This window comes from Chironomus tepperi, unplaced genomic scaffold (genome assembly GCF_022539635.2).
Source record: "Chironomus tepperi strain 1889 unplaced genomic scaffold, CSIRO-AGI_Ctep_v1 contig_465, whole genome shotgun sequence".
In the NCBI taxonomy this organism is placed as follows: Eukaryota; Metazoa; Arthropoda; class Insecta; order Diptera; family Chironomidae; genus Chironomus; species Chironomus tepperi.
This window is the reverse complement of record NW_027226587.1, coordinates 1,069,145-1,087,643: the sequence shown is the minus strand read 5'-3', so window position 1 is coordinate 1,087,643 and position 18,499 is coordinate 1,069,145. Positions and strand designations below refer to the sequence as shown.

General features: G+C 30.1%; 2 protein-coding genes across 3 annotated transcripts; one reads left to right on the top strand and one right to left on the bottom strand.

Moving 5' to 3' along the window:
• Positions 1 to 91: 91 nt before the first annotated feature.
• temp (protein prenyltransferase alpha subunit repeat-containing protein tempura) lies at positions 92 to 1,804 on the top strand. Its single transcript, XM_070651582.1, has 3 exons — positions 92 to 269; positions 370 to 725; positions 826 to 1,804. The coding sequence occupies exons 1-3, from the start codon at positions 178 to 180 to the stop codon at positions 1,521 to 1,523; spliced, it is 1,146 nt and encodes a 381-aa protein (XP_070507683.1). The 5' UTR covers positions 92 to 177; the 3' UTR covers positions 1,524 to 1,804.
• Positions 1,805 to 2,462: 658 nt separating this feature from the next.
• On the bottom strand, positions 2,463 to 16,960 carry LOC139099243 (homeobox protein unc-42). Of its 2 annotated transcripts, XM_070651652.1 has the most exons (7): positions 15,660 to 16,960; positions 13,602 to 13,643; positions 12,811 to 12,992; positions 12,623 to 12,736; positions 4,201 to 4,374; positions 4,027 to 4,132; positions 2,463 to 3,164 (listed from the first exon to the last, which is right to left on the bottom strand). In XM_070651652.1, the coding sequence occupies exons 1-7, from the start codon at positions 16,048 to 16,050 to the stop codon at positions 3,058 to 3,060; spliced, it is 1,116 nt and encodes a 371-aa protein (XP_070507753.1). In that variant the 5' UTR covers positions 16,051 to 16,960; the 3' UTR covers positions 2,463 to 3,057. The 2 variants fall into 2 exon arrangements, with proteins under 2 accessions (XP_070507753.1, XP_070507754.1); XM_070651653.1 differs by lacking the exon at positions 13,602 to 13,643 and having other exon boundaries at positions 15,660 to 16,953.
• Between the last annotated feature and the right edge of the window lie 1,539 nt (positions 16,961 to 18,499).

Below are 18,499 nucleotides of genomic sequence, written 5' to 3'. Positions count from 1 at the left end.
AATATTCTTATAAGATAAAGTTACTGTACCTGAAGAGAACGTTTTAAATTTTGAAAAACTGCTTTACAGCATGAACATTGCAGAATATTCTATCGAGTGTCTGACCCTTGGACTGACTGTCGCAATGAATTGGTACATAAAGTCTATTTTCGCTTAAAATATTTAAAATTCTGAAAGATGAGCACGGCTGATATTAGTGAAAATGAAGTCTTTTGCGAAAAGGTGATAAGCGAACTGAATAAGGTGATAAATGATCCACAGGCTACTGTGTAAGTCGTAATTTTTGTGAATTTTAAAGAAATTTTAAAATTTTGCATAGAAAAAAATGAATTGCGCTACTTAATTGATTTTAATTAATTTGACTTTCAGGCAATCATTTGAGATAATATCCGTACCTTTTAAGCAGAATAAGAGCCCTGTACGACTTGTCGATCATCATTTAGGAATTGAAAGTTGGTGTTTAAAATATGTTTATCAACATGCACATAAATATATAATTAATCAGAGGAAACTCAATCGATATCCATTGACAATTGTTAAATATCTCAATTGTGCCATTCTGATTAATCCAGATGTTGCGACATTTTGGAATGTTAGACGACAATTAGTTGAAAGAATACAATTAAGCTTAACTCAAGAATTTCAATTCTCACATTTGGTGCTAAGTAAGAAACCCAAGTCTTCGGAAGCTTTCTTCTATCGACGATGGCTTTATTCCTTTCAAAGTAAGTCAAACATATTTGCATAATATTTATGTCAATAAACATTTTCTCTTTTACACATTCTTCTACCTTAATGTCTAACAAAAAATTCATGTTTATATAGGTGGTGAGGCTATAGATTGGGCAGTAGAAATAAGCTTATGTGAAAGATGTTCTGAACGCAAAAATAGTAATTATCATGCTTGGAATCATCGTCAATGGGTTCTTCAAAAAGCACCAAATTTGTTAAGTTATGAGATTATCAAGACAGAAAAGTTTATCAGAAAGAATATAGCTGATTATAGCGCCTATCATCATCGTCATTTTGTTTTGACGAAACTTTTTGATTTGCAATATTTTGATATTCACGACACGAATCTAAATGAATTGTATCAATTCGTTAATTGTGGCCTGCCAGATGATAGAAAAATCAATAACGTAGATGACCTTGCTCTATATTTGCTTCCAAATGTATCTGTACCATCGTCGCCGCGTCAATCGATAAACGCCGTAAAGCTCAATAGTTTCTATTATTTCCTAAATTTAATTGTTCACGATCTACGAATGATTAATGAGCTTACCGATATACATGGAAAATATGAAGCATTTAGTTGTTACCGTCGTATAATCATAAAATCAGCAGTTGACATTTGTCGGTTGACTAATAGCTCCAATTATATGATGAACGAGCAATTTATTAAGAATACATCAGCCAAAGTTGCTCACGATGGAATTGCACAATCAGAAATTGTCGACGTTTTAATAAAACAGTTGGACATGAGTGATGAGCATAATGTTAAGTTTGCAGAACTATTTTTTTAAACTGTTGATTAATTATTATTATTATTTTTATTATTTTTTTGTTCTTGTTGAGATTTTACTTCAAAGTTTATTTTTATGGATACACATAATTATTATAATATTATTCACAATCTAAGTAAATGACAAGACGAAATCAGATGTAAAATACCTATATTAAATAAAGTGGAAACGAATCTATAAAAAAAATTGCTAGACATACAGAACAATAGAAGCGAGAAAAGTAAATAAATAAATAAAATAGTAGCTGCATAAAAAAGTATACAAAATTACGAGAAAATGTATCTATATTTCTTTTTATTTAATTATTTTTATTTCATTTTTAGATTCACATGATTCGTTACTTACAGACACAAGTATTATGTACTGAAAATGTTTTTTTCATTTCAACTTGACTAGTGAAATTTAAAATAAATTCATATCAAATGTAAAAATACCATTGTTCTTACAATATTTATAATTAATTCATTAAAACAAAATAATTATGTTAAGAATTATCATTATGATTTAGCTTACATCTTAAATTTTTTGTTCATTTTTTTCAACTTCATCTTCTTCTTCTCATCCTTAAAAAAGCTTCACGTTATTCTCAAAATTAAATATTTTACAAATTCTTTACGTAAAGCGAATCAAAAAGTTCGTTAAATTTTTATTTTGAATTTTTGGTTTTTGAAAAGTATTTAAAACATTTTCAGAACTTTACAAAAGTTTTAATGGAATTTGTAGGGTTTTCGAAGTTCTATTAAAACAATTTAAATGTTTCCAAATTAAACGTTCCTTTTTAATTTTTTTTAGAACCATACAAATTATTGTTGACTGTTGTAAGGTTTTTTTAACTTGAATATGAATGATTTATGAAATTTTCATGAAAACAATTCAAATTCAAAAATATGTTTGATTACTGTAAAAACCATACAAATTATTACTAACTGTTGTAAGGTTTTGAAACACTTAAACATTTCTCAAAAATCAATTTTCAATTAATTTCCAACTCTCTCGATGATTGCGCTCCAATTTATTTACTGATTCCTTTTGATTTAGCAGAAAACTAATGACTTTCATTCATAAATTATACAAATGCGCGAATTGCATTACATTATAAACAAAAAAAACTAATTTATCTCAATTCCCCAGATGTGGATTGGACGAGAATCGATCAGAAGCTAATTTTTTCTTTCTGTTTCACAAATCAATCTGCTGTCTAACGAAACTGTTTGACTAGTTTTAATTTTAAAAAAATCATTCTCAAAAACAAAGTTTTTTGCGGACATACACTGACAGTTAAAATTCCTTTTTGTCTCATTTTCATTTACTATTTACAACTTTTGCATTAATTTTTTTTTTGGCAAATTAAAATTCTTAATTAATTTTTTTTTTGTCACAATAATTTTTTAAACTTTTTCATCAACAGCGATATTCTTGTCTTTTTTTTTCTTCTAGGTATTAATCACTTGACACATTATTAATTTACGGTTTTTTTCTCATTTCACTTTTCAAAACTATCGCAGTTCTCACTCATCATATCATATTTCATTAATTATGTCTGGTATTGAAGCATCGGTGCTGATAAGTTTGGGTGATGCGAACTATTCATTCTTAAAGCTGAAAGGCTTTTGTTGTACCATTCATCCTCCGCAGTCATGCCTTTATGTACGGAGTAAAAGAAAAAGAGAGAGATATTTAATTAACATAATAAATGCAAATTCATAAATGGTAAGAGAGAGAGAAAGATAAAAAAAAAGTTAATTGCGATTTACTAAGTTCATAAGAGGAGATCAAAAGATTAAATTCAGCTGTAAAACGAGAGGAAGGTTCGTTCATTAATAAAATATGAATATCTAAATGCTTGTTATCATTATCATTATCCTGACATTTGACCTTATTTACTTTTTATTCCCTCTCACTTGCTTGTTATACCTTTGAATATTTATTTTTTCTAAAGTAATGGATAAATTAACATTAAAATTGACTTGCGGGTTGTCTATGCTGCTTTAAATATTATTTCTTCTTATAAAGTCTATGAAAGTTCGCAGTTTTTAATTGTTTTTAACAATAAACTCGAGTTATTGGACATTAATGAAGTTTTAACTAAATTAACGGAAATTTTAGATTCAAATTCAATATAATTATCATATCAACGGTCATTTTGAATTTAAATTTAATAACAATTTCATAGTTTAACTCCCTTATAAAGTAAATTTTCAGTGAATTATTAGACTTTGAAGAATAAACATCCATTTTAGCAGTTGTGCAGCATTGAAAATAGATATTAATTGTTTATACAGACGTCATTACATCAAATATTCAATCAAGTCATAACATATCATAGCAATCTATAGAAATACACGCGTTATATTTCCAAAATAATCCATTTGATTTGAAATTTTGTATTTTATTGAATTAAAAAACAGCGAACTCAAAATATCTTTGATCCATGGACATAATGGATATAAAAAACTGGATTCTAAATTTCAATCCATCGTTCAATTAATGTAAAAGTACTCACTCATTGAATCTTGACGAACACCGACGGAACTCATATTTGAACTATGTGACATTGAAAATGGCTGCGTCATGCCTGGATAGGATGATGCTCCCATTTGAAAGAGATCCTAATAGGTAGAATGATTGAATTAATTAACGATAAAGCATAAACTAATGTGACTTATGGATAAATTACTTGAGGATAACGATTTATCGAATTCGGATGCGGATATGGTTGATAAGATCTTGAGACACTATAACCCTGAATATTTCGCATCATTCCATTACACGCTGATGGTATCACTGATGGTGCTAAAGCTTTCTGTAGTTGCTTCTCTTGTTTCCTATATTTTGCTCTCCTATTTTGAAACTAGTTTAAGGATTAAATTGGAAATAAGATATAAAAAGTTTTAAATTATTTAAATGATATTTCACCCTTCAAAATCCATATTGCATATGGATTTTACTATGTATGTGTATATGAAGAAGTATTCAACTCACCCAAACCTGAAACGAGATGCAAAAAAACAACAAAAAATTATTTTAAAATGCAAAAAAAATATTCCTTTATGCTTGCTAAACTATAACAAAAATGTAATTTCATTCTTTTTTATATAATTTACAATTGATAAAAGCTTCTTTTTCTTTCATATATATTCCATATCATATGTATGAAATAACACCGTATGCACAAATAAAAGAGGAGAAATCTGACGAGAGCAAGACACCAAAAGATGTCATCATCAAGATTTTTTAGCATGTGAACGCTTCATGGCTTGCTTCATCAACGCAAAAAAAGGAAAGAAAAAGAGAGAGAGTCTTGGATACAAATGTGTATGGAACACATTATATGATAAGAAAAGAACGAAAGATGTAAGAAAAAAAAAGTTAAAGAGCTTTAATTTACTTTAAGAAAATGGAAAAAGATATATATTATCTTTTTCGTACCGAAGAGAAGAAATATAATGACGTTAAGATGAAGAATCCGTATATATAAGATGGATGAAGGAGAGATGCTTTTAAATTAAATGTTTTTCCATCAACGACGAAAATAATAAGAAAGACGCTGGAGCAAATGGAGGATGGGAAGATGAAAAAAGATGGAATAGAGGAGGAAAAAAAAAAAAAAATAAGTAAAAATGAAAATACATTTTTCACAGAAATAAAGTATGATGGCAGCGACATACAAAGTCAAGAAAGAAATAAGAATTTTGCTTCTTCTTGTTCTTGCCTCAGCCATCGAAAGATCTCTCGTTATTTTTTTTTTCTATTTTCTTCCTTTCTTTTCATATTTTTTTCTTCTTTTTTTTTGCATGAACCGTTATATGGAGCTGCTTAATAGTCATGATGCTGAATTTTTAGTGACGACCTTGCGTCGTTCAACTGTGCAATAATTGAATTTGTTGCCTATTAGATGTAGATTGATAAGAATTTTAAATTATTTTCTCTTATTCATTCTCATCGCAATTCAATGCTGTTTCGTTTCTCGTTATAAGCATATACATTTTTAGCAGCTATAAATTTTCTTTTTTCGGACGGTTTTCCAATCTGTTGCTTGTGTGAGCTATTGTAATTTAATATTGTCGGGGTGTCTAATAGAATTTCTAATTAAACTATTGTGATGCACAGAGTGTCATGTCAAAATGTTTTGGTGACTGAGAGGTGTAGATTAATACATTGAATTAAAGTAGTTTATTGGTTTGTTGATGATAATTACACATGGCAGTTAATGAAGTTATTTAAGGGACCTTTGGCAAATGACGGTCAAAATGCCAATTTTAGTACAACTTTAATTAAATGGTATTGCTGCTCATTTTACTGCTCTAGTCACAGAACTCACTTTTTGTACTAGATACACTGTTAAAATCTTTAACACTGAATGTGTCTGTTCTGCTTGATACACTGGCATCTGGATGATTTCCTTACGGATTCATCCACATGTAACCATAAGTCGACAGTTGGAAATTTTCATGTTATACATCAAAATTGTCTAGGTATGTACCATGTGTATTTGATCCATTGTCCATGGAATATTACGATAATATGAAGATCCATGTAGATGTTCTTTGGTCGATTATATTATTACTATTTGTATGCATAGCTTGAAGACTACAGGGATTCCTTGTACAAAAATCGATCTTCAAGCTCTGTTTGCATGTCTAGTTCTACCGACAAGAAATGTCTCCTAGATGTGATTACAAATCCTTAGAACTGGTCGTAAATTTAGTTCAAATAAAACACTATCTGTTCAATAATGCAGAGCTCAAGATCGACTCGAATATTTTGGAGTTAACATTTCCATAGAAAATATGAGTCGACTTTGAATTCTGAAATAATGAACTCAATTTATTCTTAGTAATAATGATACGGTACAATAGATTTTTATATAAAATTAATTGAACTGCCTGCAGCTGAATAGACTGAATCACTTCATTATGACACACAGAAAATTGTCAATTCTTATTGCCCATAGCTCAAATTTCGTTTTTATTTCGTAACCCAAACAGACAAAGAGCATGCTTTCATGGTACTAAAACACCAATATGGCACCTAAAAGCGGTCCCTTTGCTTGTTAGAGTCCAACAGACAATGATCAAAATCATCTAAATTAGTATGATTTTGAGTATACTCAATCCATATTTGAGCAATGAAAATCGAGCATTCTCAATTTTGTTAGTATACTCATGATCCATGTCTGCTCGGGTGACTTACTTCGTGAGCTTTAAATATTTTGATCCATGATTCCCTTCCCGAACAGGACAATGTGCTCGCTAAGACACTTCTATGTTGGCGCATTAACCGTAAGGCTTGAAGTTGCCCTGACAGCACCGTGTTAGATAGTTGTCTTTGACTTGTTAAATTATTATTATTATTAATTACTTTCACTTTCCGACAATCTCCAATACCAACCAATACCAAATTTAATAACATCCCTATCACGGATGTCCCCATCCACGACTTCTTTTTATGTACTACAAGCATTTGCAAACATATTCCATAAAACTTGCTTTCAAAACATTTAATACTTGAACAACATTCTCTATACGCCATTACATTACAACATCATCATCGCTATAGTATCAACATCAACATTATAGCAAAAAAAAAAAAAATGTGAGCGGTGGAAGAAAAAGAAGGACGAAAAAAAAAATATAACGAAAAGTGGAAAGGAACAAGAAGAAGAGAGAAAAATAATAAATAAATTCCCCTTTGTTTCAGTGGAAATTCTTTTTTTTTCCGAGATGAAAATTCCCTCATCTCGACATAAAAACTTTTTGCATTTTGTTGGTACAAAAAAAAGATGCCGTTAGTATGTATAATGCGAGAGAAAGAGAAAGGAGAACTGACTAAAAAGGGGGACAATTCAAAAAGTCAAAATGGCATCCTTTTTGTCATTAAAAGCATCTTTGAAAATTCTTTATGTTGTTTTTTAGTCTTCTTGTACTGTAAGTAGGGTTGATATACTTTAAAAAAAATATCGAGAGAATCTTTCAACCCTCAAAGGTTTGCATTTTCCTTTTATTTATTGATGAAATGTAGAGATGATGTTATTCTTTTTTTGGTGTTCGTTTGAAGAATGAATGTATCTACCGCATTTTATTGAGTTTGCATAGCATGCCATTGTGTTTGAGACGATAATTAGCTTTAAATATTCAGGAGACAACAACTATAAAAAAATCTTTAAATTTATGCGTCAATGCTTCGGAACGACAATCATGAATTCATTTAAAATCCTCACTTTTTTGTGTATACTGAAAGCTCTTGCCTTCGTGCCTTCATACGAGTAAGAGACTCTTTCTATCATTTGCACATGAAAAAAGGGTTTTTTGAAAAAAATATTTCAACTCGATCATATGCATGCACACATTATAGGCTTAAAAAATTCTGAAAACAAAAATTGCATTTTGTCATTGAACGTGAGTTTCAACATTGCAGACGCAGTAGGATGTATATGAAGGACAAAAATATATTTGCATCTAGAGTTGGAAACTTTTGTTATTCATTGGAAATTTTCCCATTGTTGATGATTTGAGGATTCTGTTTGTGGATTCATCCTTTTGAATATTCGACTGTTTGGTTATTGAGGTAGTTTTACTTCTACTGACTGTCTCTTGGCTGACAGGGATCAGATCTTCTTCTTGAAAATATGCTCAAATTTGTAAATCCTAAGTTTATCGAACGTAAAATCCGAAAAAAGTTCTAAGATCGAGCAATAATTGTTAAAAACATATAACCGGTCGTTTGAAATTCAAATTGTATTTGAAACAAAAACTAGTTTTCGTAGTTGCAGACCCTTTCTTTGTAATATTTAGTGTAATTTTAATCTTCAAACAAAAAACATCTTTTAAATCATTAAGTGACTTATTTTATAAAGCTGCACAACAATCAACTTGATTTCTTCAAATCAGCACTAAGCAATGGTTGAGGAATATCCCAGCAGAAATAAAATCATAATTTACGTTCAATATTTGAAACAATTTGGCAAAAATGGCGCGAAAGCATGCTTTTGATTGCTTTCTTTACTGCCGACCTTCATTGGAGCTAGACGTCTCAGTAAGCGCTTATAGATTCATAAGTAAATTAATTACTTTTACTATAATACGTGACTTGAATATTTATAATTGTACTACGAGTAATTAACCTCGCGAATCAATTCTAATACAAACAACAGGGTGTCAATCATATTCGATATTTTAAAGGAACAATCTAATATTTTATGAAAATATTCTTGAACCTTTTTTGAAGAAATAGGAAAAAGAACAATGTAATTTATTTTTGGATATCATCCGATATCATGTAGGTATACTAATTAATGAAAAAAGAGTGCTCATCCCACGTCTGGAAGAGTTTCCAACTCTAGAAAGCAAAGTATGTGATGAAAAAGCTAATAAATATCCTTCGTATGTGCGTCTTTTTCGTCGTATTTCATACATAAAATATCAACATCGCAAAAATACAATGACTGAGTATAGGATAGATAAATGTATCATTGAATTTTCATGAAATTCATTGGATTGTATTTTTCGTAGCATAATAATTTTGCCATTTTCTACAAAGTGACTTCGACTATGTTATTTGGGATATAAAATATATGTATATCCTGAATTAATTTGTGGATAAAAAAAAATATATTTAGTCATGTACGCATAAGCACACACATTCATGAAAACATACATACATGATTTTATTGTTGAGTTCAATTCTGTTTTCATCACATCATATATCTCATCATATTGGCATGTGCCAACTTTATAAAAAAAAATAGAGTTTTTTTTTATGTGCTACATACATAAATTCATGCGACTGCTCGAAAACACACAGAAAAAAAAAGTTTCTGCCTGAAAGCTATTTCGGATATGACTATGAATTGTGTATGAGAATATCTCTCTTTTTTCTCCTATGGATATACATATATATATGGCAATTTCACTATCAGACAATGAGGATGAAAAAAAAAAGTTTTTTTTTCTGCCTTTTTCTCTTCTTTTTATAAATCCATCATCCTCCTTGTTGAAGCGATAAGCCATAAATTTACGGAAATTTCAAGCGTAAATGCATGTATGTAATAATGAGTTGCGCATTGACGTGTATTTCCGATATGATTTCTGTTCTCTTCTTCTTACACTGGAGGAGTCGTTTACTTATTATGTAACGCGAATAAACTTATGTTAACTTCCTATCTGTTGGAAAACTTTCTTACATAAATCTGATTTAGATCAAAATTTTGAGATTCAATTCTTCTGCTAGGAATAATCCACTAATGATGTCCAGATGATGATTTTGGACGTCATAAGTGAATTGTGTGAATTAAGTAGTTAGCCCTTTTTGCCAAACATACAAGGAGGATGATCACTTTAGTGAGTATACTCATTGTTTAAAATTCCATATTGTACTCTAAACGCTATTGCGTGGTCGAGACACAAAGGTTGTCAACAGCTGGTTTAGAACAATATTATGGACACTATATGCTGCGATACCCTCCTGTGTCACCTTTTAATATTGAAATTTTTATAAAAATGTTGAAAATCACTGGAAGTCTTTATGATGAATTTTGAAAAATTGATCAGGTTTTGATTGGCTAATCATGTTATTAGAAGACCTGCAGAAAATCTGCAGAATTTCGCTTAAAAATGCCTTTAGTTCTGAATTAACGCTTAATCGCTGAAGATAGAGTTGATAATGAATTTGGCAGGCGATTGCCAGCAAAAGCCCAGCTTCTGACGCAAACTAAAGTAGTTCATGGATCACAATTGATTTGTACGGAAATAAATCTGACTTTGTAAATGGCAAAAGATCGCTTTAGCAACCAAAGAAGAGAAGAAACTATTAATTGAGGCAGTATTGCAGTTAACAATCGGTAGTTAACAATAGAGTCAGCCTTAGTCGTCATCTAAGAGAACGCATGGATCACAATTGATCTGTTCGACCTTCGTAGTACATAATTTAGAAAGTAGATCTCCATCTTCCCTCCATCCCAAACAATAGACGTCATTTAAGAATTACCCCATAAACCTCTATCAAGATATATATCCTACTAGTTAAGATCGGTCTATAGATAAAATTCTGTATATAAATATAATATCAATGACATCGAAAAATATTTTTTAAGCATATATAGACAGGAGGCAGGAGGAGAGTGAGATTGAAAAACGTAGGATTGAAAATTGAAATTGAAATGAAAGTTTAATGTCATCATCAAGAGCATCAAAGGCTTCAAGTTTCAAGGCATAAGGCATATGTATACTTTTTTTTTATATTGAAACATGTGAGTACTTTGGGAATAAATTATTTCTGACAAATTTACTTCAAATTAAACGCACATCCCCTACCCATCACATTTTCGTACTCATATTCCAACCCTCACAATTGAAGACTACTTTAAAAAGCAACTGTGATGATGAGGAGATACAGTTTTATTATTTTTCCTCTATTATAATGTATGTAGCACTTTAAAATATATATTTTGTATAGTATAAAGGAAGAAATAGAAAACGCCCCGAAACGCAAATTCAATTATCGACTTGGATTTTTAAGAGAAATTACTCCATTCACCGAAAAAAAAGTCTATTTGATATAAAAAGGAAGAATGAGAGACATTGGACATTTATGGTAGAAAAATTTTGTGTCAGCTGATAACAACTGTCAACATTTTTGCTCATTCGAGAATAATTTTCCTCTTTTCTCCTATCCTCAATTTTTGTGCATACTGTGAACTTCATACTGAGCTTGAAAATCGATTTTTGGCAATAAAATATTAGATTGATATAGAAATTTTCCTATTTTTGAATTATTAGAACTTCAAAACGGAAAATGTTATCATATTTTATGAAGGAACAACCTTCATATTATGTTATTAAACTATAGCGCATTTACTGTCTGATAACTTTTACTTTTTGAAATATTCAATTTCTGGTGATAACCGTAGGCGGATTTGAAGCTAATCCAATGCTGTCATTAATAGCTATGGACTATTAGGTGACAATCAGGGCTAATATTTAAGTTGAAAAATTAGGGGAATTTGTTATTCTAGATGAATGATTTTCCACGATTTTGTTGATAATTCGTAAATTCTCAATAACTTTTGATCAATACAAAACTAAAAGAACTGTTTTTAAAATTTCTGAAAGAACAAAAAGTCCCTTGATAGTCCAATTATCAAGGTTTTGATTTTGAACTCCCGGGTTCGAATCCCCCCAACGGTGTGCCTAGTGATTATTCGGAAGTTTAGATACTTTGGATTCTTAAGTATAGAAGTTTAATAATGGAAACTATGAATTGGGTAACTTGAGATTTAATAACGACTAACAGGCACAGAACATGCTTTCATAGTGCAGGAAGTTCACTTATATTTCACAAGTGACAGCAGAAATAAATACAAAACTCAATCGGTTTTTAAAAAACCGGAGCGAATTCAAGTTAACTTCGAGCCCCAAACAAGATCATGAAGAAACATTTAGCTGGGATAACTAAGTGCGCTAGCAAATTAAGGGAAACAAAAATCTAAGTGAAATTCAAAGAAACTTAAAAGGATAAAGCTATTAGTTGAGTTTTTATCAAATAGGTCCATAAGTATGATTTTGAATCCTTGTGGGATTGCATATTAGATCTTTTGGAATGGTACTGAACTCCAGGACCTGAAGTGCCTACGGAACTATCAAGAGTTTCAGTTGAAACTTCAAAATGAACATTTTCCAAACATTTTCTTAATCTTTCAAGCTAGCCACATAATTTTAAATTTGATATTATTTCAATAGAACTAGTTAAATCTAATCCGTCATCAAAAATAAATGCTCCTAACAGAATTAAAAGAATTCAATTATAATTATGCATATCAACAGTTCAGGAAAGATATTGAATCAATTAATCTTTAAGTTGCCTTTAACAGGAATGTTTATGAGTAGAATTGAATTTTGAACTTTACAAAGACCTCACAAATCTAATAAGTTAACCAGGAATGAAACGTAAAAGCATATCAGACAGTGGAATGCGCTCGAGAATCCAATATTATGTCAAAAATATCGATTTTTTTTTCCTTTCGCTCCTTTTCAGATTTAAATTTAATCACAAAATTTGATGTACATAAAACTTTTTTCTTATGTATTTTATATTCCCTCAACACATACCTGTATCCGTGCTTCATTCAACTTTGTTGTTCTCGCCAATTCCTCTCTACAGTAGATGTCTGGATAATGTGATTTTGCAAAAGCAGCCTCTAATTCTGCTAATTGTTCCTGTAAAATTTAATATTTTATGTATACATTATGTACTTATCTATGCACAACAGAACATCCTTGTATTAAATTACCTGAGTGAATGTTGTTCTATGTCGTCTTCGAGCCGGTGTCGGACATGAGACAGTCGTTGGTGTGTGACCAGCGTGAGGTAAAGATGAAATGCCACTTCCAGGTGAACTAATTCCGGAACCGGACACTGACGATATTCCACCACTATTTGGCTCAGGCTTTAATTTTTTGAATGCTCCTTCGGCTATGAGCATGAATAAATTTTTGGGGAAAAAAAGGAAAAGATAAATAACTAATGTAAGTACATCATCAGGAAATAGAGTCACGTTTACACTTGATTCAAATATTATGAAAATTTTGTTGTTAAAAAAAAGTTTTTTTTTTTTTTGCTGCTCAACATGAAAAAATTTGATGACATAAATTTTTCTATTCCTCAAAATTCGTCCTTTCAATTTAGTACGAAAGCCTGTACATATGTACAAATGATGATGATTTGCATAGCAACCAAATACATAGTGAAAGCCATGAATGTTAATATTATATATATATATATATATATATATTTTTTGCAATTTTCACTTTAATATTTAAATATTATAGATCTGCCTTATTATGCAGGTCACACACATTTTTCAGACGAAGAATTTTAGTCATGGCTTTTAATTTATGTAAATGTGAAATAAAGTTAATAATTTAATTCAATGCTTTTCATTCATTTTCTCATCTTTCATCACCATAACACTATGGCCGAATTTGTGAACTTTAATGGTAAGTGCTTCCTTACTAACGGATATTTACTATATTATTTGAATTTAGTACACAACTAAATAATAAATTATAAATCAATGCTTACTTCTATAAAGTTGTTTTGCAAGGAATGATTGGTAAAGGTCATCTAAGAGAATGTAGTAATAACAGAAACAAACAAGAATTTAAGGATTTAGTTGAGGAATAGAAAAAGTTAGTAAAATCAAGCAAATTTTTAAAAAAAATATTCTGAATTATATCACTAAACTAGCTTTAATGAGATTAGTATATAATAAGCGTGTTGATCATGCTATAATTAGAGTCATTATGTCACAAAAAATTAGGGGACGGCTCGTCGGAAGTACTTCTGTATTTGTGCTTCAGATTTGATGGTTTTATAGCAAAAGTAAACATATTTGAGTGCTATTAAATAAAGTAGAGCTTGCAGTCGATTTGGAATTTATATGGAAAAGAAGATTAGAGTAGATTTAGAGCTGTCTGTCTGAGCCTAGTAAATTACATTAAATAGTTTGCTGTGTTTATTTGGATTCTAAGTAATTCCATAATTGCTAGAGAATGGAGGAATTCTGTGTAAATTGGAGTTCAGTTAATGCATAGTAGGGATCTTATTTTTATAATATTATCCATTCTATTCAAATTCTAGACTTTTAATTCTCATTTGGCAATGTAAATAACAAAGCTAAGCAAACCTCCGTTATAACGTTTATTAGAGATTTAAATAGTATTAATTGTGGATAGTTGAGTGCCCTTTTTGATACAAAAGTTGAGTTTGTATTTGAACTTTGAAGAATAAACATTACAATTAAAATTTATAAAATAACTAAACAATCCGTAAGGAGTTCTTAATTACATTTACAAAATCATCTATAGATGAATCTAAGTAACCCATTAGTAATTCAAAACTTTAATAAAATAAGTACTTAAACCAAGTTATTCTAGGAAGAACAATCTAAAATCTAAATTCATGTACTAAAGAATTCAGAAATCCATTTAAACAAAAACAGAAGTATCATTTCTATCTTGCAAATCTGTAAAACAAACAAGTCAGGTGAAACTTGTCATTGAGCAATTATGAAATTTAAAGCCATCATCATGATTATTAGCGTTCTTTGAATTATTTATGTGATGTTGGGTGAATAATAAAATAATGAATAACCCTCAAAATTCCCTATCCGATTTTCATTTTATTCACTCCTATTTGATGTTCACTCCTTCCCTATGGTGAACCCCTACAATTTGTACAAGCATCCTCATGAATGTCAAAATAATAGTTGTACAAAGGAATCATATTCGATTTTAATGACGATAAAACTATTAATCCGTAATAAAAAAGTACTTGATATGTAACAATTGTAATTTGCAAGGCTTTACACACGAGAGTATAAAGGAACGAACAAAAAAAAACAACATATTTTATGGTGATGAAGTCTCTTTTAACTCCGAGCTAACAATTTTTTTTTTTGATCACAGTATGACATGATGAATGGTAAAATAATCACAGATGTGATATGCTCGAGATCAAGTTACAAGTCGTTGCACAAAGTGATTTTTCCTCCATTAATTTTCATCTCCTTTTTAAGGATTTTTAAATTGAAATTCAAATTGCGATGAATATTGAAAATTATTTGTAACAAATTTTGCACAATTGTGATTTTGGTCCCCATTCAGGTATGATTTTTACTTGACATTTATTTGTCAATTAAGAAGAGGACACTCATCACAAAAGACATCATAAATCACCCCTTTTTAACACACTGCACAATACATAAAAAGAGCATATGGTTGGTGTAGAATTATCACGATAAATTGATGCCTTTATGTGCATACTTATTTTCAACACTTTGGGCATTTAAGTACACATGCTTACATTATTCAAAAGCGGATTAAATTCACAATTCCATTGATGTTGTCACTATGACTATCAATTGAACATGAATCCGTCGGATTGTCATTTGTCATCCACATATTTTATTATTGACATCTCTATTATTATTGCCATTATATTTTCATCTGACCACAACACAGCTTAATGCACATTATTGGGCTTTTTGTTAATACTTCGCACGTGCTCAAAGGATTATCGTGTATAGGAATAGAATAAACAAACACACAAAAAATACTTTTAATTTCTAGTTTTTCTCACCTGTTATTGCACTATGTTCATTCAATCGATTTGGAGGCGTATGTGCGGGTGTATGATGATGAGTATTATCCAGCGTTGATCCATATAATGAGTTAAAGTCTTCTGGTGTGCTACTACACTTTCGTTGATTCGATGATTTACTTGTATCATTACCATTTTGTAAATTGAGGCTTGTATTGCCCGCTAATGATGCTAATGATGAGTTACGACTTTCTTGTGAGAGTCCTAAAAGTCGATTCTCATAACGATTGTGATTCTCTTGCAATGACATAAATTTTGTATCCGAATTATTGTGGGGAATTTGATTGTGATCTTCGATGAGGCCTTGCTGTAGTCCAAGTAGTCCACCGACTAAATTTGGACGTAATTCTTCCATACTATTATGAATCATGAATTTCTGTTGATTACAATTACTTGCCGAAAAATTCAATTGCCGACTAAAGATAGCTGGAAAGATATTAAATTGTTGTGAGTCTGATGGCGATATGGAACCCAATCCTAATGATGATGTGTTGTTGTTGTTCACCACACTATTGCCGCTAGCGGCTGAGCAGTTTTGTTTGAAATCCAACTTGACTGTCACGGAATTATCCGACGGCACTTAAATACCAAAATGGATACAATTTTACGGTTTTATTATTTATATAACTCAAAATCAAATGTGCACTGACTGGTACCGTAGGTATTATTATATATTTTTTTATGTATGTATATTTGACTAATTATTATTTAAATTTTTTATACAGTATATCTATTTAATGACTTTTTCCACAGTTCAATTTTAATAATTCAATCAGCATTTAATATTTTTGTTAACCCTCAAAAAAAATGTTTTTTTTTTTCATTCATCGCGCATAATTAATCAAACTGAACATTAAAGATCGCGAATCTTTAACTCGTACCCAAAAAAAAAGATGCACATGCCTGTCGATTATGTACTTTTTTTATATTATTATTTTTATATCTTTCTCTTTCGCTTTCACAATAATAATATGATCCTTATTTCATTTGACTTAGTTTCAATAATTTAATTATATTACAACTCACTCTATACTTTATTAACCTTTATCTTAATCCTCAAAACACGTCTGATGTTATTGAAAGCAAAATTAAATATAAAATGACTGCTATATTTGATCGTCGTTTATCCTTTCATTGAGTCTCTCCAATCATTATTCACATATACTGCGCATTATGAACGTAATGTTTTTAGGGAACATAACGACATCGACCAATCACAATGCAGTATTTTCGACACTTAATTTTTGCTATGGAAACGCTCGTTTTTATGAAGAATTAAAGCTGTATTGATGAAATTTTTGTGGATTTTAAAACTTAAAGATGCTTTCGGGGATATTGAGAGAGAATTTATGTAATTTTTTAAGCACTCGATTGCTGTCAATAGCTGATTATTCCATCGACTTTTGTGTTGATTAAAATTCAAAGATTGCTGATTTTTTCACTTTTTTTAATATTTTATTTATTACGAGAAAAAGTCACTTTTATTACGAGACGGATGGACGAGTCAACAATCCACTGACTGTATCAATTGAGTGCTGAAACAATTGTGAATGTTTTCGATCGCTTCGAGATATGAAAAAAGATAAAATTTGTCGAAAGGATGATGCAAGTGATAGATTTGTCAAAAATTTCTATCCAATCGTGTCGCGTATCCGTCGAACTCGAAATGTGGATGTAGATATATGCTGAAGAAGAACACAAATCAGTCAGTATAAAATGATAAGTCAGATGGAGAGGAGCTGAGAGGATTTTTCCATGAAAAAATCGGAAGGAAATTTTTGTAACAAGATTAAAAAAATTCACAAACTTTTTCAATTTACAGCACATGGAAATAGACTAATTTGTATAAAAAAGCCAATTGCCTCATACCACATTGACGTGTGCATTCAATTTTATTGGATTCAACTAATTATACGTCATATTATTGTCAACACGTTTTAGAAAAATCACGCGCTCCTTTCATTCATAAACATTTGAATTAGATGAGCACGTGCTACCCATAATGGTGTCAGAATAATTTGAGGACATGCGCATATAATTTTTTATTTTCTATTCTAAATTCATAAAAAAAATATCAAAATATTTTGACACCTACTAATTGAGACATAAAAGAAACATTTAACAATTGTCGGTACTGGGAAGTCAAAAGGGTAGTCTTGAAAATTTTATGAACATGTGCGATATATTGAGTATTTTGTCATGTAAAGTGGGCGGAAATGAGAATAAAAGTATCAAAAGCTTATAACAATATAGATAATTATAGTGTGAGGATTTCCCATTCATGCCTGTAATTTTCTATCAGATGTTGCATTTTTATTAATCAAATTATGGTCCAAAAATGTGTGCCTGTCTACTATTTTCAGTTAATAAAGGGAGCACTTTTAATTCAATTAATTTATGCCTTTTAATTTATTATTAAAAAATAATTACATGTAATTACAGGATTTCATTTAATTGCACAAATTGGTCTGGATGAAAAAGCCGTTAAAAATAACGGTCATTAGAATTTTGAATTTATCAGGTGAATATTTCCTACCCCTTGCAAAATATAATTTAATTCAACTTAATTTACTCATTAATCTCATACAAAGTGAAATAACAATCAATATAACTCTAATTAACTTAGCAACCTTAGTTAAATCACCATAATAAAGAATCAAAGTAATCATCAAATAATAACGGACAAATAAATTTCAAAACAATCAATTGACTTCGGCCTGTTTTGTTGATTTTCAAATAAAAAGTATAACGGTCAATAAACAATTTAAATTTATTGTACAATTTTAATTCTCTGCTAGGTCAGTTGTTTTTATATTTTC